The 25,452-nt window shown below is 37.2% G+C and overlaps 2 protein-coding genes across 2 annotated transcripts; one reads left to right on the plus strand and one right to left on the minus strand.

Moving 5' to 3' along the window:
- Positions 1–8: 8 nt before the first annotated feature.
- LOC128989353 (synaptotagmin-12-like) lies at positions 9–18,228 on the minus strand. The gene is made up of 9 exons (XM_054411240.1): positions 18,223–18,228; positions 17,235–17,483; positions 8,246–8,494; positions 6,801–6,994; positions 6,562–6,703; positions 4,161–4,370; positions 3,003–3,131; positions 1,769–1,888; positions 9–622 (listed from the first exon to the last, which is right to left on the minus strand). The coding sequence occupies exons 1-9, from the start codon at positions 18,226–18,228 to the stop codon at positions 449–451; spliced, it is 1,473 nt and encodes a 490-aa protein (XP_054267215.1). The 3' UTR covers positions 9–448.
- A 2,417-nt stretch (positions 18,229–20,645) lies between these two features.
- LOC128989354 (uncharacterized) lies at positions 20,646–21,515 on the plus strand. Its single transcript, XM_054411241.1, has one exon. It carries the CDS (start codon positions 20,646–20,648, stop codon positions 21,513–21,515), a length of 870 nt encoding a protein of 289 aa, XP_054267216.1.
- Positions 21,516–25,452: the final 3,937 nt, after the last annotated feature.

Genomic DNA, 25,452 nt, shown 5'->3' on the forward strand with positions numbered 1-25,452 from the left:
ACAAACGTGATAATTTATAAATAAATTCTTTTCATTGTGACAAAATAATTACAGTACAATATTACACTATATTCCCATATGAAGCTTACATTACATTTGAAAAATACAGTTACAATGTTTCAAACTACACAGATCTTGAATAAACAAAAATTTTGCAAAGTGTATTAAAATTCATGAATTATGGTCCTCAATATGTTAAGTTCAGTACCTGTCTACAACATCTGAATCTACGTCAACAGTTTCTACATAAATATAATATTTATAAATCGTCTAATCAGCACAAATTTGATTGTTTAAGGCCTCTTAGTAGATAGAAATGAGAAAGATTATTATGGTACATCTACAACTGGGTACTTATAAAATAGATGTAAAATTTTTATTCACTTAAGTTTTAGAAAAATAAAATTACTAAACAAGTGGTCTTCTGGATTTGAGGGACATTTATTGTTTATTTGCTTCTGAGTGGATGCCACATGGCGATGGGTTTACGAAGGGAAGTTAACATTTGAGTCCAGTGAGTTAAAGCTTTGCCAGTTGACTGACTTCCTACAATGACGTGGCCGATGTTGAGAGCTCGGCCTTCTGACCCAGTCTCGGACACTGTCACTCGCAGTTGGATAGTCTACAACATAAGATACACAGGTCAACAAATGAGTATAGTGGGTTAAAGCTTTGTGAGTTGACTGACTTCTTACAATAACGTGGCCGATGTTGCGAGCTTGGCCCTTACTTTGGTTGTAGATTGTTGTTGTAACTCAATTTAAGTAAATTATTTTGAAGTTTTCAAACTCACCTAATGGTTTTTATTACTAAATTTAAAGTTCCAAACACAATTTACGTAAAAAATTAAGTTTATTTTGTTAGCAATAAATTCTGTTGCTCTGTCAATATATTTTCAGTGATGGGACACTTTTTGACTTTTGCTCTATGGAGGGTTGGGGGGTAAAGTAAACAATGATCTAAATTAAATGGTTTATATCACCTGTCCGTCAGTGATTTTATTGTAGTTTTAGGCGACCAGTTTAGGGATTCAAATCCCATCATCTGGCTGTTAAAAATATCATTTCACTCAAATTGAGGTCGTCGGTAAACACAAAAACACGCACATAAAACATGAAATACAAAAACACGGAAGGAAATTGTACAAATATTGGTAACTGGCCAGTACAAGACACTACGACGCGGCATGGGTAGATGCGTGGTCATGACTGAGGTGTCCTTGCTCCTCTCCCGTTATCTATGGAATGCCGGTGGTATTGTTGTCCTATTATAATTGTGTTTCATGTTTTATGTGCGTGTTTTTGTTTTTAATGACAACCTCAATTTGAGTGAAATAAAATTATTAATAGCCTGAGGATGGGATTTTAGTCCCGAAACTGGTCGCCTAAGACGACAATAGGATCACTGAAGGACAGGTAATATAAACCATTTAATTCAATAGCATAATGAAAAATGATCTAAAATAGAATTTAACACGAGAGAGTACTATTATAATGTGAAAGTTGATATTGAAAAAAAAACATATAAGTTAATGAGGTAAAATACTAAAGTGACAGGTAGTAGATTCATAACCTTATGAAGGTAGAAAAAGAAACAATGTTTTATTGTGGTAAAATTTGTGGAGATTTTGCCATTTTCATGTAAATTTACCTTGATTTGAAAATGTGAGGTTATACAAAATAAACTATAGAAATGGTGTTTAGTAATCAAGAAAAAATGTAACAATCTTAGTCTTATGCACTAATAAACAGTTGTCTTCATTACAAACCTGCAACGTATGAGGAGGAACACTGAACATCATAGCTTCATTGTAGATCGGGCTTCGCTCTCCTCGTTTTGTCGAAGTCTTCTTCTTGTGCGCTTTTTTACCGTGTTGTAATAGATAAACCTGTACATACAGAAGTTCATGATAAATATAATTTATTTATTTGAACAATTTCTATGACAATTTCGTAAACCACAATATATAGGCCTACTAGACCACCAAAATTATCAACTAATTTCAAATCTATTCCTCCCTTACGCACGCACACAGTAAACAGTCCCCAGAAGATTCTCTGCTGGAAAACAGTAGAAACTATTTGACAGTCAGGTTATAGGATTACATTTTAATCTTATTTCCTTTCATCATCAAGGTGAAAGTTAGGGAAGCGATCTGGTCTAGTAGTTAGAGCGCGGGACTTCGGTGGCTGAGGTCCCGGGTCCAAATCCCGCCAAATCACCAATGGATTTTATCCAAGTGATAATGCCGCAACCCCTAGGTTTAGCCTGAAGTAATGTGAAAAACAATCCCTGGCTCGTGCCTAGCGTCTTACAAAAAAAAGGGGAAAGTTAATTATTTAATAAGCAGAATCGGTGTTTTTGACATTATTTGAGTTAGATTTTAATTGACAACTAAGGACCTGTGTGATTTTGCATGAAATAAAATTGAACTTTCTTCTTGTATGAATGAATCCATTCAGTTGGTGTGGTAGCTTAGCCAATATTAGATAAGTAATACACATGTATACAAGCTGAAATACACCGCTTAAGATTCTCTTTGAAAACTAATGTTGGTTAGGGTTACATTGCGTTTGTCATTATCTCTTATTTATAACAATCCTTGCTGCATCAATAAGGATGCAAATATGCACACCCAGACATGTGTTTTGATGTGAAATATGTGGGGGTAAGTTTTAAAACAAAAAAGCCTTATTAGGAAAAAACTGTCATAGAAATAGCGTATTAAGATATGCGAGGCATGTTTTTTTAAGTAAGCACCGTTTTTAATTTTCTCCGTTCCAGCGCTGTGATTGACATTTTGGACATTTGTGCTGTGTGTTGGCTGTGTATCTATTGGCAAGCCTGCACCGGAAATTAAAAAAAACATGTCTGGTATAATGAGGTCCTGATTTAATGTTCACTTTTACACACAACACAGAACAAAAAGAAAATGTGGACTTTTGGAAATTTGGAGATTTTGGACTTCACAACCCAAATGTAGTTTAAGTGTAAGTAAATACCTTAACAAATGGGTCGCCTGATTCCCTGTGAAACTTGAGATTCCTGGCCTTCACCAACACAACTGTAAGACGTTCTGCAGTTGGCAGGTAACTTAGAGAAAACATCACTTCACCCAGCTCTGTACTCGTCTAAACATAACAAACAGTTTTATAACACTATGCTTCCACAGTTAACTTTACTTTTTACAATCGGTTGGCAAGTCATAAGTGTGTAGTCGTTAATATAAACAGCGCAGAATTGTTTCAACATCAGCCACCCCAGCCGCTTGCATTGCCTGTACAGCTCGTGACATCTAAGCTGGCACTTGGCCTAACGCGGGGGCGGGCAGTGTAGGCTAGAGGTGGGTGGAGGTAGGGAAAAAACCGGACTGCAAACATTTCCGCTGCCTCACGGGGTTGACTCCCCTTGTATTATGTTCTTCAGCCATCATATGGGTCCGGAGGACAGTTGATGCAACCCGCATGAAGGGACATAATGTTTTTTAACTATAGATACTACTAGCGATCGGCCATGAACCAGCTTAGATGTCACATGCTGTACCTTTCTCTACAGATCAGCAGCCATTATGATCAAACTACCATTGCGATTATGGTGGCACTTCATTCTACCACCTGTAAATAATTTTGAGTTTCAAAGTTGATATCTAGGTATCACAAACCATGTGGTATTTTGGCCGGTGCTACTCACCTTTGATTGTTTATTTAGAGGAAACTGGCAAAGTAATTGGCAGAGACGAGTGATTTGAAACTAATTTGAATGATTTGGAAAGCAGCATTGGTCAATTATAAGCCCAAATATAGTATTGTTCTAAAATTGACTGAGACTTTTTTGATCACATATGTCACAAATAGCTTTTGGTGTGATATTGTTAAGTTATACCATTAACTCAACAATGGCCTGTTGGCCTCATAAGTTTTCTCATATGAAACTTCAATACACTAAATATCCGTATTCACAAGTTCATGTATTTAATCGTGCTTATGACGACACACCACAACACCAATATGATGAAGAGGATTGGTGTTTACAACTTTGGTATTCAGCTTGATAATGAGCGCCTTTATGGTCACCTGACAAAAAACAGGTTCACTAACCTTTTTATAAAAAAATATTTAAATCTCATCTCGTAGTAACACACAATACTGCTTGTTACTGACCTGTCCGGTGTCGGTCAGTGTGAGCCAGGTGGTGACGGGTTGTCGAGCGTTGACGTCACACAGCCGTAGCTCTGCCTCCCCCAGTAGCGAGCTGGACGCTCGGTCAGTGGCGTAGATGTAGAAAGACAAAGATCTCCTGTGATACTCCGTCGGCTCTAGAGCGAACAGGAACCTCTCCTTGTAACTTGGACTGTTGGACTTCCTGTAAACCTAAATGAGCAGAAAAGAAGAATAGACATTTAAAAAATATTAGGATTGTTGTAGGTTGTAATCATGAGGAAATAAATTGAAATGAGTCAATCAGAATCCATCAACCAGTTGAATAATAGCAGGACGGCTGAGTGTTTAAGGTGCCAATCTGAAGGTTGTCAGTTCAATCCTGAAAAAATCTTTTTATCCATTGAATCTGAACTCAGATGTTTTTGATCATAGGGTTTTTATAAATGGTATTGATGGTAACTTATAAGCAACTAGTGTTCCTGTTGCATGAAATCAAGCAATTTTCTTATTGTCAACTGTTTTAAACACGTCAATATTATAATCAATATTTCTTGTAAATATGTTTTTTCCATTTGTCAAGAGCTGACCTTGTTTTTTTAGTGTTTTCTACTAATGTTTTCCAACTTACCCATAGCCCCATGTTGTCCAACTTACCCATAAAATTGTCCATGATTATCTTTATTATTGATTTTATAAGTAGTGTAGCCAGGATTCTTGACTCTTTCCATTAGAATTTGTAGGCAACCCCAGATTTAAATTAGTAAATATTTCATTTCAACCAAGTCAGTAAAATGTGTGTAGCAAGGGCACGTTTTCTTGAATTGCAGCAATTAAATTATCCAGCTGATCATGTAAACAAACAATTATATTATTTGAAATTAAGAAGCCACTGAGGGGTTTTTTTTCCAAATGTGAGACCTTATATGACATCCACTCAATGAGATCTTTCCAATGAGCCTGTAGTGAATAAAATACAACTAGTACGACATAGCTCAGTTCAGGGCCGTCCAAAGGGGGGGGGGCAACCGGAGCAAGCTGCCCCGGGCGCCGTGGCTGAGGGGGCGCCGCACAGCGGCTATTTTTATTAACATAGTACATAGTACAGTATTAAAATATGCGAATGCGACTATTACTGGGGGGGAGGGGGCGCCAACCCTAGGGACGGCCCTGGCTCAGTTTTAAGATGAATAAAACCCTTCATTCTGTTTGTAATTAATTTGGGGTTTTACTCTCATTACCAACAAAGTTGGTTGAGAAACCACGGAGGAGTTCTGCCGACAAAATTCGTTCTCGCCTATTATATATATAGATCTGACACAATAAACTTTTTCCCATTTGCTTGTCAGCAACCCTTTTCATTGGGAGCCGGTAGCTCGATCTGTACACAAACACACACACATAGATACGATACAGATACACACAGACATCACTCCAAAAACGAGACATTCTCTGGAGGACCAAGCCCCCCACCACCGACTAACGTATCAGGGTCCTGGTCAAAAACCAATGAAAACCTCTTCTACGAAAGAGAGAGCCCCTCACGTAAATTTAAGGAAAATCTATATAATTGATATGCGAAAACTAAGTTTGTCGGTTGAACTCCTCTGCCATTTCTTAACCGATTTCATTACATTTTTGAAAAAGTCCCTTGGGCTCTGCCCCAGTGGCTTTGAAAGTTTCCATGTTATCCTTATGAAGAACGTAATTGTTTACATTTTGATCAGCTATATAATTTAATTGCTGTTAATATTTAAGCTGCAACTAGTTATAAAATTAATTTTATAATTTTTTAATTATAATATTAAATTGTCATAACCTAACCTAACCAACCAAACTTGCTGATAATATGAAAAAGATATAAAAAAAACGTTGAATGAAGGTTTACTAATTGAAAAATATTTCTTTTCATAAAATAAAATTATAAATACCAAAAATTCTAACAAAAGATGTACATTTTAGAAGTAATCACATTCTAAGCAAAATCATTGACAAACAGTTAATGTCACCTGTGGGATTGGAACTGGTTACCTAATAAACATCAGCCGAGTACGCTATCCACTACACCCCCAACACCGATAGTTGCACTTCGTATCATTGCGGTAATGGTGTTCCCTCAAGAGAACACCATTAAATTTCACGCACATATTTAATCACGGCACGGTGTTGGCCGGCTTGGTCCTCCAGAGAATGTCTCGTCTCCAAAAACCACTTTTTCAGACCTGAGGGGACCCAAAATGATTACCTCCACTCAAAAATGTTGACGAAAATAATACTTTCTCCATACTACAGAGGAAGAAACCAAAAAAACTAAACAAAAAGCTCTGATTTTAGTAACAATGCTGCCATTTTATAAATATTTGGTCTTTAACTGGTTTCCCATATGGTCCAGTAAAGGACTCACCCTGGTCTGCATGTTAGTGGTCTTGTCAGGTAGAAGGTACACTCTGACATATGTGTCTAGAGGTTGGTGCTGAGGATGGTTCACATCACTGCTTACTAGATCCTTGGCCTCCAGCACGTTCACCATCAAATCAGCCACCTCGCTAACAACCAAGAAGTTATGTAAAAGATCATGACCAGTTTGAAATCTAAAAGACCTTTTTAAACCAATTGAAAATTGAAAACTTAAATTCAACTCACCTGTCATATTCAAGTCCCACACAGAGATAACCAGTTACGTTGGGTTCTTGTAGGTCTGCTGCGGAGACACTTGTGTCAGAACACACAGAGTCACAACTCATGGCTCTCTGCAGCTGAGGTACAACTCTCTCCGTGACCTCCTCTGTCACCAGTGGTGGAGGTAGCACTACCACAGGCTCCATTATATCTGCTAACTGATAACAACAATAAATTTCATTTTTTCGAATGGGTAGCCTCCGGATTATCAAGATACAATTAAAGTGGTTTAAATACCTGTAATGTCGACAATCCAATCGGTTATGAAACAACTAGTTTCGGCACACAAAGGAGCCTTCTTCAGGTTTTCCCAAGGACATTGTCACTTCTTCTGAAGGTCGTCAAAGATCACAATATTTACAAAACATAAAAAACATTTAAAACACGTAACACGCATGCCTAGGCCTAGCTTTAACGATGTGACCGGCGGGAGTTTACGTTACGTCTAGACTGCCGGGCACTATGGTCCGGTGGAGCACTTGGTGGAACACATCCCCAAGAAAACCACGTCCACTCAATCATCAACTTTTGCAGAGCATTTAATCACAAACAACCATAGCTATTCCAACATCAACGATAACATGACTGTTCTACATTTTAATAATAACAAGTTTCAGATCAACACTCTAGAAGAATTCGAAATTTATAAGGCAGTAAAATCGGACAAACAAAACGTGCTAAACGACAAGCTTTCATTCGCATCTAATTTCATTTACAACACTACAATATAAATAATGGAAAGGGAGAGGGAGAAGAATGATACCCGCAAACAACCTGTTACTGATAAGACGCACCGACCATAGTGCCCGGCAGTCTAGACGTGAACTCCCGCCGGTCACATCGTTAAAGCTAGGCCTAGGCATGCGTGTTACGTGTTTTAAATGTTTTTTATGTTTTGTAAATATTGTGATCTTTGACGACCTTCAGAAGAAGTGACAATGTCCTTGGGAAAACCTGAAGAAGGCTCCTTTGTGTGCCGAAACTAGTTGTTTCACAACCGATTGGATTATCGACATTACAGGTATTTAAACCACTTTAACAATAAATTGTGCAGAAGTACGAACAATACGGTTCATCACATTGGCAAATAGATCAACTTTTGCTTGGTCCAAAAAAGTCACTTCAGACCACAGAAAACGTACTACTATAACCCAGAATGCCAACCGCATGGTAAAAAGCATTAAGCGTTTTGAGAGAGCTTTGCCTGTCAATCCGTAGGCAGCGCCACCAGCGTTGCTATGCTATTGCATGGTAACGCTGGTGGCGCTGCCTACAGATTGACAGGCAAAGCTCTCTCAAAACGCTTAATGCTTTTTACCATGCGGTTGGCATTCTGGGTTATAGTAGTACGTTTTCTGTGCTTCAGACACTAGTGAAGAAATACTATTTAACCTGTTTGCAAAACTTACAAAGGGGTTGGTTGAGATAGCAGGTGGAGCTTGAGGCGTTAGTGGTGGAGGAGGAGATGGTTCCACAGGTTTGGGTGATGGCGGGGGTACGGGGCTGGGCGCGGGGCGTAGAGGCTGCAGGGGGATCTCTGGGGCCACTGTGGTGCTGAGGGTAGAGTCCACGGGTGGAGTCCACACCTCACGATCTACAGAGTCAAAGTGCTGGAAACTGCCTGTACAGTCCAGCTGTATATCAGAGTCTGACGTTATCTGGAAGATGGAACATCGGTAAAGTGAAGGATGTTTAATAGTACAGGTAAAATAATACAAAAACACTCCATATAACAACAAAATTTGTACATTCATGAAATTTCACCTGTGAGTTACTAATAATATGAGAAATGAAGTTCCGATGAGTCCCCAAAATTTTGGGCGTGCTAAGGCCCTTTTTGTTCCGAAGGGCCCTTAATCCTGAATAATTTTGTTTTTACGTTTAAGGTCGTGTGAGGTGTGGTTTTCGATGGTTTTAGTTATTTTAAATCGATTGGGACTAGTTTTATGTGTATTAAACCACTCCGTACAGGGTGTTTAGAAATATTATTACTTTTTACGATATTTAAACATTTATTCATAAAGTGATAAAATTAGTTACCTCCATGCATGCTCTATATAAAAGGGGATTATTGAAAATAACTAATTCTTTACTATATAAGAGGGAAGGATCTCAAGGAGTAAGAGAAAATATTAAATACCCCCGTCACAGCAAACCTGCAGACTAAGCGAATTTTAATTTGCCCGATTTTCAATTAAATCTAATAGTTTAATGAAATGAGGTCTAATAGTTTAATGAATACTTAGGTTTGCTGCTACAAGGAGGCTAATAAAGTGTGTTTATAGTAACATCTTAATAGCCTAGTATAAAACAAATAAATTTGACAAGTTTTACTAAGACATATCTATAAACAAACAAACAAAATCATTTTACACTATTCTCCTTAAGAATAACATGGAATTTTAAATTTACTATTTTTGAATTTTATTCGTAACTAACACACTTACAAAACACGTTAATATACTAAATTATTTGTTTTCTTTGAGCTCCTTAAAATGCTGTAGAGAAAAATTGGGAAACTTTGTCTTTTGAGGGTCAACGATTACATATTTTTACCACATAAAACCCTGTTCCATGGACCGATTATGCCGGTTTCGTTAAAATTGAACCTAAATTACTCGAGTTATCATGTTTATGGACACGTATATAACATGGATATATTATATTATATATGGATATAAACACATATATACTATTTTGAGTAGATGGTGCTTTAGGCTTCTGGGGCCATCGAAATGAAAACGTAAATCGGTTTCGGGTCTATGTTTTACCATGAGACCTTCGGTAATAGCTTATCTCCTAAATGGGATGTTCGCTAAAAGGGGATGAAGGGGATGGATGAAGTTTCACACTATAACATGATAACATAGGTTACTAAGCAAAAATTTCAACTTTTAAGGTGGTGTGAATAATCTTTCAACGTGTTTATTATGCAAATCTATTAAGACCAATTTCAAATTGATATGTATTTTTCTAAGGTAGTATTTAAGTTATTTTTTACATTTATTAAAAATTAAAACAATTGCATTTGTATATAACCTTACATTACATATTAAAATGAAGTACTAAAGCTATTTTTCTACAATTTATGTAGTATCTCTCTTTACAATTTCATTATCACAATAATTATTCTCAGACGACTCATTAAAAATGTCATAATCTTTATTCTATATAGTCAGCTGTTGATAAATATTAAATAGAAAACACTTGTTATTGTTGCTTTTAAAAACATTACATTACAAAAACATCTATGTTGTAAAAATAAAGTTATATAAGTTACAATGTGCGTGTATTTTAATAGTACGGTCACAACACTTTTTGGCGACGAGTAAAAACCGAAATAATGACATTTTACACGTTCAGATAATCTGTAATTATTATTCAATCTGTTTCAATCATTCAACCTACACTACTTTCATCACATTTGACTGAACCACAATGGATGCTAACCAATTCAAGGAATTCCTACAAGTTTTTCAACAGCAACAACAAGAACAGTTTCAACAATTATTCTCACATTTCACAAGGCATGAGAAGTCGGAGGTATCAGTAAGTCTTACAAATATTGCTCAATTTGAAAATTTCGAACCTAGACGTGAAAAGTTTTGTAATTATCTAGAACGTTTTGAAAATTACTATACTCTGAAAGGCCTGACTCAAAAGGAAAGTATTGCTCAACTCTTATGTGTATCTATTGGGTCAGTACATTACAATGCCCTATCAGCTTTTCTAGGCCCAGAAAAACCAATAAAAAACTTACCTTACGATGATCTTGTCAAAGTTCTAACTCAATTGCTTGTTCCTAAGAAAAATGTAGTCGTTTCTCAACATTACTTTTTGAACATTTATCAAAAGAATGGTCAATCAATATCAGATTTCGTAGCCTCACTTCAGCGAGACTTGGTCGATTGTGAGTTTACAATTAAATGTGAATGCGAGAAAACAAATTCAATCTCTGATGTATTTTTACGAGCCCAGTTCATCCGTGGCCTTCGAGATGATTGGCTTAAAGAACAGATTTTACAATCAAATCTCTCTAGTTTTGACGAAATACTCAACAAGGCTATTGCTTTAGAGGCATCAAAACTTGACAGCAAAGAACTTTCTAAACCTAATCAGACATCAAGTTTTAACAATTTTACTTCTACCGAATCTACTAATGTGATTTCCAGCAGTTACAGAACTTCTAGAGACCGTTCGAAAGATCCAGGAAACAGAAGATTAAATTCAAACAACAGATCTTCACCTGAAAACTACAAGTCTAGATCGTCTAGATCTGTCTCCCGAAAAAGGTACATCGACTTCAAGGCCTTGGGAATTGAAAACGTATGTTTGCGATGTGGTAGAAATAGTCACAAGGCAAGTAACTGTAGAGTAGATTATAAGACGCTCTCGTGTAATAACTGCAAAAGGAAAGGTCATGTATCAAAAGTTTGCATTCAATCACTACTCAAAAATTCAAAAGTAGATTCAGTTGAACCGTATTTAAATTCAGATACTAATAGTGAACAGTTCAATCAACCTTTTCATGACCCAACATACGGCATTCATAGCATGAATTGTACTGTAGTAGACCTTTTTGAAATGACTCCTGATCTCGACAAATACCTCATTGATGTAGAATTAAACGGCAAACGTCAACGTTTTGAAGTCGATTCCGGTGCAAAATTTTCCCTACTTTCAGAAAGTGATTTCAAGAAACTCAAGCTTGGCCTTCCCCTACAGAATTCTAATGTTTGCTTTCGTTCATACACAGGTAACATCATTAAACCTGTTGGGAAGGCATCTGTTACTGTATCTTACAATGGTAAACAGATAGATGGTGAACTACACATCGTACCTGCAGGACATGACGCTTTGTTAGGTAGACAGTGGATTAGAGGGTTAGAAATCGAGCTTCGACAGGTGTATGAGGAAATGTTTCAGAGACCTTCAAACCACGTTCCGATTCACAGTGTAAATTCAATAAACGAAATTTTAAGTAATTTTGCTCCCATTTTTGAAGAAAAAGTAGGATGCGTTCCGAACTTTAAAGTCTCCCTGCAACTTCGAGAAGGCGCAAAACCGATCTTTACGAGGGAAAGAGATGTGCCATATGCACTACGAGAACAAGTTGAAAAGGAACTAGATACACTTGAAGCTGAAGGAATAATTTCCAAAGTCACAACTTCGGATTGGGGATCACCTCTTGTTGTAATACCCAAACCTAACGGCGGAATCCGCCTATGCGTTGACTACAAATGTGGGGTTAACGACAGATTAGTACAAGCAAATCATCCAATACGTCGCATCGATGACGTGCTCAACAGCCTGAGAAACTCTAAGTACTTTTGTAAGCTTGATTTATTTAAAGCTTATTTACACCTGCAAGTTGATGAAGATAGTAGTCAAATTCAAACTATTTCGACACACAGAGGTACATACAGGATCCACAGACTCAGTTTTGGAATAAAAACTGCTCCAGCCGAATTCAATCGGATCATATCTCAAATCCTCATGGGACTAAAGAAAACAGAAGCCTATTTTGACGATATCATTGTTCATGGAAACACATTCGATGAGTGCCTTCAAAACCTACAAGCATGTCTTCAACGACTGTCCGACTACAACTTGCATGTAAACAGAAATAAATGCACTTTTATGACTGAAAAAGTGGAATACCTTGGTCATGTTGTTCAACACAACAAAATCAGCAAGTCTCCATCCAAAGTTCAAGCGATTCAAGATATGCCACGTCCACACAATGTCGAGGAACTCAAAAGATTTTTGGGTTTGGTTACATACTACTCAAGATTTGTACCAGATTTTTCTACAATGACATTTCCACTCAGATGTCTACTGAAGAAATCAGAACCATGGATGTGGACAGCTACTTGTGAATCTGCATTTCTAAAACTCAAATCGGAACTCTGCAGTGACAGAGTGATAATTCCATTCGACCCTAACCTAAACCTCATCCTGACAACTGATGCTAGTCCTACAGGTGTCGCAGCTGTACTAAGTCATGAAATCGAAGGAGTTGAACGTCCGATAGCATACGCGTCTCGTTCTTTGAATCCGAGTGAAATGAACTATAGTCAACTTGATCGAGAGGCATTGGCGATAATCTTTGGTGTGAACCATTTCTACAACTACCTACTTGGCAAGAAGTTCATTTTAGTTACAGACAATGAACCATTGACAAGGATTTTTCACCAAAATAAAGCTCTACCACAGATGACGTCAGCTCGCCTGCTGCGATACGCTTCATTCCTCTCCGGATTTGATTACATTGTTCGATTCAAGAAGGGGAGTAGCAATCAAAATGTAGATTGTTTATCAAGATCTCCAGTCAAAACATGCAGTAGTTCAACAGATCAAGAAATCGGGGAAGAAGTGAACCAGCTTTATTCTCAATCACTTTTTCAAGTATCCAACCGTGAAATAACTTCAAAGACAATCAAAGAAGAAACCGCCAAAGACCATGAAATGAATGGAATAGTTCAAACCCTGAAAAACAATTCTACTGACTCAGAATACACCCTACTTGACGGTATATTGTTTCGAAAAGACAGAATTGTAATTCCAACATCTTTACGCTCCAAAATACTCAGTGAACTTCATGAAACTCATCTGGGAATAACCAAAATGAAGCAACTCGCTCGACGCTATGTTTACTGGTCAGGAATTGACGGTGAAATCGAAAGACTAGTTAAAGGATGTAAAAGTTGTGCCCTAGTGAAAGCAAGTCCACCTAAAGTGTCAGTACATCCGTGGAACCTACCTGAAAATAACTGGGACCGCATACATATAGATTATGCTGGCCCTTATGAAAATCACTACTTTCTTGTTTGTATTGACGCAAGATCCAAATGGGCTGAAATCGAAGTGTTGAAGGAAGCTCCCACATCTTCAAACACAATCAATCTGTTAAACAAGATATTTGCTACACATGGGTATCCGAAAGAATGCGTTTCTGATAATGCTACAATATTTACAAGTGAAGAATTCAGAGCTTACTGCAAGATCAACGGCATATTCCAAAAGTTCATCGCCCCTGGGCATCCAGCGACAAATGGCCTTGCAGAACGCAACGTACAAACCCTGAAGAACAAATTAAAGTCAGCTTCTGAAGAACCTGGAACCCTGACAGACAAAGTGAGAAGAATCTTATTCCGTTATAGAGCTACTCCATTAGCTAGCAACCAAACCCCTGCTGAACTCTACCTCAATAGAAAACTAAGGATTCGACTGGATGCCATATTTCCTTATCAACACCCTAAATCAAATATCGAGCCTGTTTTAAAACCTGTCAGATCGATTCAAGAGGGGGAGAGAGTGCAAGTTCAAATGTACAGTAACAACCGACAAGTTTGGCAGTTTGGAGTAATAAAGAAGAAGCTAGGAAAAAGACATTACATAGTAACACTCGATAGTGGAAGAAATATCAAGAGACACATTAACCAGCTTAGACCAACTCTAGTAATGAAAGAAAAGATGGTAACATTTGGACCTAAGCAATCATTTGATGTACCAAGACTTCCAAACCAAACTCCATCGTATCCTGATCAAATACCCGACCATATTGAACCAGAACCAGACCACCCTACAGAAGTTAACATTCCAGTTCGCTCTCCACGACCAATAAGACAACGACGACAGCCACCTTGGTTACGAGACTTTATCGTTCAAAAATAGTTTATGTTCTTCTCAATAAGTGAGGGAGAGTGTCATAATCTTTATTCTATATAGTCAGCTGTTGATAAATATTAAATAGAAAACACTTTTTATTGTTGCTTTTAAAAACATTACATTACAAAAACATCTATGTTGTAAAAATAAAGTTATATAAGTTACAATGTGCGTGTATTTTAATAGTACGGTCACAACAAAAAATTTTATTATTCTTAGCAACTTGTCCATCTTTACTGATTTTGTCCAAGTTGGTGTTCAAGCAGGATTCCCCTTTACAAACCTAAAACCTTGCATATTGCAGAACAGGCAACACCAATCTTAAAGCACGAACAATGTGGTGCAAAAACACCTTTCATACATACTGACGTTTGCAACTTGTATCTTAAGTTCCTCAAACTTATTTTCAATCAATCCAAGTACAGTTATCTTTCGTGGTTATGACGACCAGGACAGCACTAAGACATCAGAGCAGCATTGTCGGCACAAGCATTTTTGTCCTGAACAATGGGAACGAGGTTTATGGGGTAAAAATTGGGCTTTCTTATTTACTTTACCCTCAAAACACAAAGTTTCCCAATTTTTCTCTAGAACATTTTAAATAGCTTAAAAAAATAATTTAGTATATTAACGTGTTTTTGTATGATACTAGTTACGGATAAAAATACTAAAATTATAAATTTAAAATTCCCATGTTATTCTTATGTAGAATAGTGTAAAATGATTTTTTTTATTGTTAATAGATATATTTTGATCAAACTTATTAAATTTATTTGTTTTATACTAGGCTTTTAATATTTTACTATAAACACACTTTATTAGCCGCCTCGTAGCAGCAAACCTAGGTTATCATTAAACGCAACGCTATTTTAGATTTAATTGAAAATCAAGTAAGTAAAACGGAAATTCGCTAGGTGTGCAGGTTTGCTGTGACGGGGGTATTTAATATTTTCTCTTACTCCTTGTGATCCTTCCCTCTTATATAGTAAAGAATTGCAGTTATTTTCAATAATCCCCTTTTATATAGAGCATGGAGGTAACTAATTTTTTTCACTTTATGAATAAATGTTTAAATATCGTAAAAAGTAATAATATTTCGAAACACCCTGTATGGAGTGGTATTTGTTTTATACTAGGCTGTTAAGATTTTACTATAAACACACTTTATTAGCCTCCTTGTAGCAGCAAACCTAAGTATTCATTAAACTATTAGACCCTTTTTTCATTAAACTATTAGATTTAATTGAAAATCGGACAAATTAAAATTAGCTTAGTCTGCAGGTTTGCTGTGACGGGGTATTTAATATTTTCTCTTACTCCTTGAGATCCTTCTCTCTTATATAGTAAAGAATTACAGTTATTTTCAATAATCCCTTTTTATATAGAGCATGCATGGAAGTAACTAATTTTATCACTTTATGAATAAATGTTTAAATATTGTAAAAAGTAATAATATTTCTAAACACCCTGTACGGAGTGGTTTAATACACATAAAACTAGTCCCAATCGATTTAAAATAACTAAAACCATCGAAAACCACACCTCACACGACCTTAAACGTAAAAACAAAATTATTCAGGATTAAGGGCCCTTCGGAACAAAAAGGGCCCCAAAAAGGGCCTTAGCACGCCCAAAATTTTGGGGACTCATCGGATCTTCATTTCTCATATTATTAGTAACTCACAGGTGAAATTTCATGAATGTACAAATTTTGTTGTTTATAAAACCCTATTTTACCTGAACTATAAGGGGAGCTAACATCTTTGTTTTTTTTAAATTCCAGTTGTGGTTGGAGGTTTGCTGCAGATTTGAAACCTAGGAGTATTCATTGATCTACCTAACATAAAATTAAAATACAAAATCAAATCCTTATTCAAAACATAACAAAGATTTTTATCAGCAATGGTAAATAATATTATTATTGAGGAAGATGCAATATTTTATTTGGTTCCAATTCTGACTGTCAGTCTGGATTATGAAAATATTTGTTTTAAATTTATTTTTCTTACTGCAGTGAACATTTCTATATTGTATAAGCGTTAACTTATACTTTAACCTACGGTAGTTTTCCCAAATATTTCTTGTTTATTTTTTTACATATTTTTTTCACCAGATGAAGTTTCTCGGTATCTCAGTCACTTTTCTAGTTGTATTTTATACATTCCTATACAAATAAGTCCTAAATAAAAATTAATGAAAGAACATGTAATAATATGTCCCACCGAAATTTAAAAAAATCTAAAAAGTTATAGTAATATAAGAAAGGTTTCCCAAGTGGTTTGTTAACTTAACTTAAACATCAAAGGGACTGCTAACAGAAATCACGAAGCTGCTTAAATGTTTTAAAGGAAAGTTTAAAAAAAAATTGGAGTCTTACGCAAGTTAATTGCTTTTATTGATATTTCTTCTAAAGAAACAAATCCTGTAGTCCACTATGGTTTCAACCTTGTTTGAATGATTTGGCTACAGATGCACTAGGAATGCTTTTGGTATACTCTGTCAAAAAATATGGGGTGAACATTTCCAATAGGAACTAATCAAAGTTATTTGAAGTTACATTTTGTAAACTGGTGTTGAAAATGAGATTAGTGAAGTTTTTCCTATATACCTTCTTCTTAAGCATACCCAATTAGAAAAAAAATTATCTTAAATCCAAGCTTCATGTTGGATGAAACGGTGGTTGATAATTAGACTGGAAATGATAGATGAAGGAAGCGACAAAGTTACCAAGTATCCATTGGCGTTGTAATGGCCCTTGAGTCTGGTTAATGACACCTTCTCCTCTCTGTTGGAGAATATCCATGCAGCCGTCCATGTCCAGAGACCGATGGATCGACAGCCTGCCAACACCAGTATCAGCACCAGCGCAGTGATCAGCAACACTCCTACACCCATATCAGCTGCCTGCAAACCAACACAAACTCTTAACAACTCCAGCGCAGTGATCAGCAACACTCCTACACCCATATCAGCTGCCTGCAAACAAACACAAACTCTTAACAACTCCATGTGTCTTTGTGGAGGGTTCCACCCGCTGGCTGTTACCACGTAAAAATGGTCCTAAAAAAACAACCTCGAGGCATTTTGATCGAGTTGAAATAACAGTAAAATATTCACAAAGATCCAAACTATGCACTGGATGAACTGAAACTTCATGATTGTTTCTTTAATAGTTCACAAAATAATCTTTTAAATCTGTAAATTAGTCTTTTTCACATGTGATTTTAGCTTCTAAATAATATTTACAAATTAATTTTCCCCATCCATTGCAAGCTCTGATCTGTTAAGAACACAAAAAGCAAACAGCCATTGGAAAAAAATAAGTTTTAGAATGTTGAGTGAGCTTGAGTGTGAGTGAGCTTTGACAATAGAGGCATGTCCAATTCTGAACTATATATCAATCCATGTAATCCGCCACCTTGAATTGAAATTCAGGCTGCTGGGTAGAACAACCCCTTGATTGGGAAACGGAGCGAGTGCCGTTCTATTCTTTGCCGTGGGGATTATATAAACTGTCAAAACCGCCAGCAGAGAGGGCCGAGTGCCGTTTGACTCCCCAGAGCGTAAGGTTTCCACAACGTTCCTTTTTAACAAAAAATTGGCTACAGCTGTTCCATATAGATGGGATGTCTACTTCAGTATCCAATAGTCAATGCTAATATCCAGTTGATCAAGAAACAAAGCTAGACAGATCAAATCACTCCATTTTACTCACTGTCATCCTTCACTCGTATTCAGATATATGTACCTAGGTTTTACAGACAGGAAATTTACAATTTTCTTCAATAAGTTATTTTTGGATGCACTTTATTTCAGTGTATAACAGCGTCTAGCTGTCTTATCAGTTTCTTCTTGAAGTAGATTAGGTTGGTTTCTTGTTAGGTGTTCTGGAGTTGTTCGTGCGTTTCGGGCGTTAGTTGCTCGTCTTCATTTTCTGCAAATATCAGGCAGTTTTTGAGAATGCATTCTGAAATTTTCCTTAATATATGACACACATATGCGAATTAGGTATTTTCTTGTGAAACGAAAACGCAAAAAAAACACTTGATCCTTCTTGGGCATCAATAATATATATACCCCAAGTCGTTCGATGATTTCATCAAACATATTTGAAAGTAAATAATAAGAAAGCATGTTCATGATAGCCTATTTAGATAAAAATATTGATTTCAGAATACCTATAGTTTAATTTCAATTAAAATCATTGAAATCATTGAATAATTTACAACGGCAGAAACAGTTGTTTTAATTCCCAGCAATAACAAGATAAAAGTTATTTGTTTTATATAGCTATGTAAATCAAATCTGTAAAATACTATACACTATTCGATCAGAGGTCGTTTCCAAAATTGTGACTTAAATGTAAATTTAAAGACCTTCTCTGTATTATTTGATCAAGTGGTCATCATCTGACTTTTTTCCTTTGTACTGTCATTAGGCCATGGCTTGATTTATTTAGTGTTGCCTTGTTTTGACATATGCTATGATTTTATGTTTTGTACATTTACATCGTTATTTTGTAACCATCATGGCAACCCATAAAACCAGTGTTAAAATTAAAAAAATTAAATTGGTTTCGTCTAAACCTCCCAAACGTTTGACAATAACAACTTTGGTAAGTTTGGCTAAATTATGTTCAGCCATTATTGAGTTATGTGTTGGACAGTTTGCACTGAAGTTGATCCCATTTTACAGTTAAAAATAATAATATTAGGTAAAAAAATCTTGTATACAGAGGACCATTCTGAAGAAATTGAGAAAAGTTATGTTATTACAAAAGGTAAAAATACAAGTTTGAAGATGTAAGGTGTCCATTAAAGGGATAAGAGAAGTCTAAAGATTCACTGGGACCTGGAAGTGATCTAAAACTTAAGACATAAATCTCTTCTCCATTTGCTCTTTTAAGGATAAACAAACCTTATTTATTGATCAAAACTTTATCTATTTTGCAATAAATTGAGTGCGGTGGACTTAGTTCGATAAAAACAAGATTGTACACATAAATTTCCCTCTCTTCTTTTTACCCTTACAAATATGTTGTTTCCCTGATGTAATGCTGTTGTACTACTACTGTACTACTTTCTTTAGTTTCTTTACACTTCCACAATATAACCACAGTTTAGTTAAAATATTTGTATGAGAACTGTATGAGGTGATGATTATAGAAGTAGGTTTTAATGATTTTGTTTTAATAAATTTCAGATGATTACATCAGCAGTAATATTCACCTATTAATATATTTTAGAAAATTTCCCATATAAGGAATAAGCTATGATACAACAGCAGACATGCTGTTACCCAGCGTTACATGGGTTGAGGCACCCATGTTAAGGTTAAGATTATTTTAAGACCTCGACCCGGGACTGATTTACTTTTTCGTTTTGGTACCCCCAGAGGCCAAAAACACCATCCGTTCAAATTGATGAGTCCTTTTGCAATATAACTCGAGCAAAAATCACCTAATTTAGTATACTGAAGCGTTATTATGCGCCTAATGGTTATGGAGAAAATTCCAAAAATCTGTAAATTTAAAATTCCCATGTTATTCTTATGGAGAATAAGTAAACTGTTGTACATAGTTTGTTTGTTTATGAACATATTTTGATCAAATTTGGAAAATGCATTCATTTCATACTAAACTATTAACATTTTACAAAAAACACCTTTTTACCCTCCCTGTTGCAGCAAACCTAAGTACTCATTAAACTAATGTTATTTAAATAGGGAATAAATTGAGACATTTTAGTTTAAATCTAATCAGGCAAATGGAAATTCGCTTAGTCTGCAGGTTTGCTGCGGCAGGGGTATTTTTTATTTCTATTTGGGTCTGTGAATTGATTCCAATTTCATCAACTATATGATAGATTTGTGGCGTCAACTTAGCCACAGCTGTGTTGCCTTTGGTCTATGCTTTGTTTTCATATTGGTTGTGTAACAGCTGTTGCTTGTTTTTGTAAAAATGTTCAGTTTTGATTATGTTATGATTCAACACACAACTTAATTCATTTGTAAATAAATCATTATCAAATACTCGTTCATATAGTGGTGAATTTAATTCATACAGATTATCCACACTATATATTGGTGACCCCGAATAACGACAACAAGAAGCACGACATTCCTACATCAATATTACCAATGTCGCTAGAAGAAATCGAAGCTCAATTGGAAAATCTACGGGAGCAACAAAATGAACTTTCCAACAACGTTCAGCAACGCAACGACCCTGGTAATGTATCAGTAAATCGAGTTGCAGTAAAGCTTCCACCATTCTGGGCCGATCGACCTAGTCTATGGTTTGCTCAGGTAGATTCCCAGTTCACCATCTCAGGCATCACAAGCGATGACACTCGGTTCCACTACGTCGTTTCTCAGCTTGAAACACGTTACGCAGTGGAAGTAGAGGACATAATCACAAATCCGCCTGCAACAAATCGTTACGCGGTACTTCGTTCGAAGCTAATTGAAAGGCTCTCTAATAGTGAAGAAGAATGTGTTCGCCAGTTGATAAGCGACGAAGATATCGGAGATCGCAAGCCATCGCAGTTCTTACGCCACCTACGTTCTCTGCTCGGTCCAGCCCAACTACAGGACAGCATCCTTCGAGCACTCTGGCTACGCCGTCTCCCTGTTAACATTCAAGCGATTCTCACTGCTCAAAATGAACTTCCACTCGATAAACTTGCAGATATAGCCGATAAAATCATTGAAGTTTCTACAAGAACACCACAAGTATCGGTAAATGCTACTACATCTCGTGAACACACACAGTCTAATGACGATCTCACTGCTGTTGTTGCGAGACTGACACAAAGGATTGACGCACTCGAAGTATCCCTCCGGCACGATCGTTCGACCAATCATGACAAGAAAACATCAAAGAACCCGAATCCATATCAGAACAAATCTGCAAGCCAAATTTGCTGGTATCATGCCAAATTTGGTGAACAAGCTTCAAAATGTACTTCTCCTTGCTCTTACGCGGGAAACTCCAAAGACGGCCAGTAACAGCGGCGGCTGACTGTCAAGCACCCAGCCAGAAAATTTTTGTTTCGGATCAAAAGTCAGGACTCCGGTTCTTGATCGACACCGGCTCTGACGTATCATGTTATCCAAAACGTCTTCTACGAGACCGTCGCACATCTACAGACTTTGAACTTAGTGCCGCCAACGGTAGTACAATCAAGACTTACGGAACCTGTTCTATGACATTGGACCTAGGCCTTCGCCGTAGTTTTGCATGGCAGTTCACAGTTGCAGATGTCAGTGTTCCAATCATTGGCTCGGACTTCCTCAGTTACTACCATTTGCTTCCTGACTGTCGTTTGTTGTGACTTCACGATGCCAAAACTGGACTTATTACAGGAGGACAACTTTCCGTTACGACTCAAAGTAGCGTAAAATCCGTAGTCACTACTTCTCCCCTCTCTAAAATCTTACATGAATTCCCTGAAATTACTCGCCCTCCAGGATTGCCTCGAGAAGTGAAGCACCAGACAGTACACACGACTCCAGGACCCCCTGTATTCTGCCGACCACGACGACTGGCCCCTGAAAAGCTCAGCATTGCAAAGAGTGAATTTGCCGACATGGTAAAATGTGGTACAGCATCAGACAGTCCGTGGGCTTCACCCCTGCATCTGGTGCCGAAAGGAGAAAATGGATGGAGACCGTGTGGAGACTACCGTGCATTGAATGCACGCACCACTCCTGACAGGTATCCTGTTCGACACATTCATGATTTTTCAAATAATCTTTCAGGCTGTAACGTATTTTCTGTCATAGATCTAGTAAAAGCATACCAACAAATCCCTGTACACCCAGATGACATATGCAAAACTGCTATCACAACTCCATTCGGCCTTTTCGAATTTCCATTCATGACTTTTGGGTTACGTAATGCTGGCCAAACATTCCAGCGTTTCATAGATGAAGTAACCCAAAACCTAGACTTTACGTTCAGCTACATTGATGATATTTTAGTGTTTTCCCGATCAATTGAAGAACATGAGGAACATCTTAGGACTTTGTTCAAAAGACTCCATTCCTATGGCGTTATTGTAAACTCGTCCAAGTGTGTTTTTGCAATGCCTGAAGTGACGTTTTTAGGGTACAAAGTTTCAGCATCAGGTGTCTACCCTCCACAAGATCGGATATCTGCTCTACAGGAGTACCAACTACCTAAGACAATGCGTGGTCTTCGACGGTTCCTAGGTATGATCAATTTCTATCGTAGATTCTTACCTAAAGCCGCAGAACTCCAAGCACCTTTACACTTCTCTGCTTGGTGGTGCAAATAGCAAGGGATCACTTCCTGTGCCTTGGACCCCAGAGACTGAGGAAGCGTTTCAAGCTTGCAAAGCTAGTTTGTCGTCGGTGACACTCCTATTTCATCCGAAACATGACGCCCCTCTTGGACTGTTTACAGACGCCTCTGACGTTAGTGTAGGAGCTTGCCTTCAACAATTTGTTGAAAATTCCTGGGCAGCCACTTGGATTTTTCTCTAAGAAACTTTCACCAAAGCAAAGCTCTTGGCCTGCGTACTACCGTGAACTTCTAGCTGTGTATGAAGCAGTTCAGCATTTTCGTCATTTTTTGGAAACCACGGCATTTACCATTTTTATGGATCATAAGCCACTCATCTTTGCCTTTCATCAACGTCGTGAGAAACTTCCACCTGTTCAACTACGTCAGCTTTCATTCATATCCGAGTTTTCTACTGACATAAAACACATCGGAGGTTCAGAAAACATTGTTGCTGATGCTTTATCACGTGTAGAGGCTATTTCATGTTCATTGGATCCTGAGTCAATTGCCAAAGCACAAAGCTCAGATGACGAACTCATCAACCTCATAAACAACAACAATTCGTCTCTCAAAATACAGAAGATACAAATCCCTGGAACAAACTCATTCATCTTTTGTGACACTTCTACAGGGACCCAAAGACCTTATATTCCAGTTGAACTACGGAAGAGGGTATTTTATTCGCTACATGACCTCAGCCACCCAGGCATTAAAGTTACTGCAAAACTTGTAGCAGATCGATTTGTCTGGCCAAGTATTCAAAAAGATTGTCGTAACTGGGCTCGTACTTGTGAGCGATGTCAACGTTGCAAGGTAACACGACACGTTCATACTCCTCTAGGAACATTTTCTTTGCCATCATCACGTTTTGAGCACATCCATGTTGACATAATTGGACCTTTACCACCAGCAGGACCATACAAATACTGTCTTACAGTCATAGACCGTTACACTAGGTGGCCTGAGGTTCATCCTTTAAAGGGGATTACTGTAGAAGAAGTCGCTGAAGGTCTAGTCTCGTGCTGGTTTTCTCGTTATGGTGCTCCTTCAAGAATAACTACTGATCAAGGTCGCCAATTCGAATCATCCCTCTTCAAGTCCCTTGGAAGAACTTTCGGCTCTGAAAGAATCAGGACTTGCAGTTACCATCCCTGTGCAAATGGATTGGTGGAGAGATTCCATCCTCATCTCAAAGCTTCACTGATGTGTCATCACGATTCATCCTGGCTGGAAGCTCTTCCGATTGTCCTCAAGGTATAAGAAGTGCGTACCGCGAGGATATTCAAGCATCAACGGCAGAAATTGTTTTCGGACAACAGTTGAGACTTCCAGGAGAATTGTTTGATCTCCCTGTTGACGGACCCAGGCATGAAGATCCTACTGATTATGTTGTACGACTCCGTCAACACATGTCTTCAATCAAACCTGTCCAAGCTTCACGCCACGTCAAACCCAAAACTTTTATATTTCAGGATCTTAGAAAGTGCACCGATATTTTCCTAAGAGACGACCATTCTGTGAAACGTGCTCTACAGCCTCCCTACAACGGACCATATCCTGTAATTTCTCCTGATGAAAAATCCGTAGTAATATCACAGAATGGCAAACAAGTGCGAGTGAGCTTAGACAGGGTGAAGCCTGCATATATGTTACCCGAAAAGTGTAATCACCCAACAATCAAAGAGCCTCAAAATATACAACCTCCAAACACATCCCTCAACCCTCCAAACCCGGCATCATTCAGAAGCTATACAACTCGGTATGGACGAAATGTTAAGCTCAAGCTTCCTGGACTTCCAGTCTCTGCGGGGGGCTGATGTGGCGTCAACTTAGCCACAGCTGTGTTGCCTTTGGTCTATGCTTTGTTTTCATATTTGTTGTGTAACAGCTGTTGCTTGTTTTTGTAAAAATGTTCAGTTTTGATTATGTTATGATTCAACACACAACTTAATTCATTTGTAAATAAATCACTATCAAATACTCGTTCATATAGTGGTGAATTTAATTCATACAGATTATCCACACTATAGATTCATTCAATAGAATAATTCTCAATATTTCTTAATACAAATTGCAATGTTGCTTTACTTTACGGGTAGTAAAATATCTCAACATTACAAAAATTAGATATTAAATTATTTAGACACTCCTTAGAAGTTGTATTGTTTAAATCATAATTAAATTCACAAAAGAGTGGAGTGGTCTTTTGATGCGCTTGACTCTGTAAATAAACTTACAAAGAGGTTGATAGATTCAATAATGTTTGCTGAGCTGAAACATTCTTTTGTTAAGCTCCTCCTTGACATCAAATACCTTCACCAACCATAAAACCATTCTTTATGACAAAATAATAAATTAATACCTTCGCCGCAGCATACCTGCAGACTAAGCGAACTTCAACTTGTCTGATCACATTTTTACTAAAACATTTCCATAAATAAGACATATTTATTCCCTATTTAAATAACATTAGATTTTACGAGTGCTTAGGTTTGCTGCTACGGGGAAGGTAAAAAGTGTTTTTTGACCATTCGTCAATAGTATAAGATGAAATAAATAAATTTGCCAAATTTTATTAATATATCCATAAACAAGTAAAATACAACAATTTTCATTTTCTCTATAAGATGTTCGTTT

The sequence above is a fragment of the Macrosteles quadrilineatus genome, unplaced genomic scaffold (assembly GCF_028750875.1).
Source record: "Macrosteles quadrilineatus isolate MER2022 unplaced genomic scaffold, UCM_ALF_1.0 Scaffold_3__2_contigs__length_128488019, whole genome shotgun sequence".
Lineage (NCBI taxonomy): Eukaryota > Metazoa > Arthropoda > Insecta > Hemiptera > Cicadellidae > Macrosteles > Macrosteles quadrilineatus.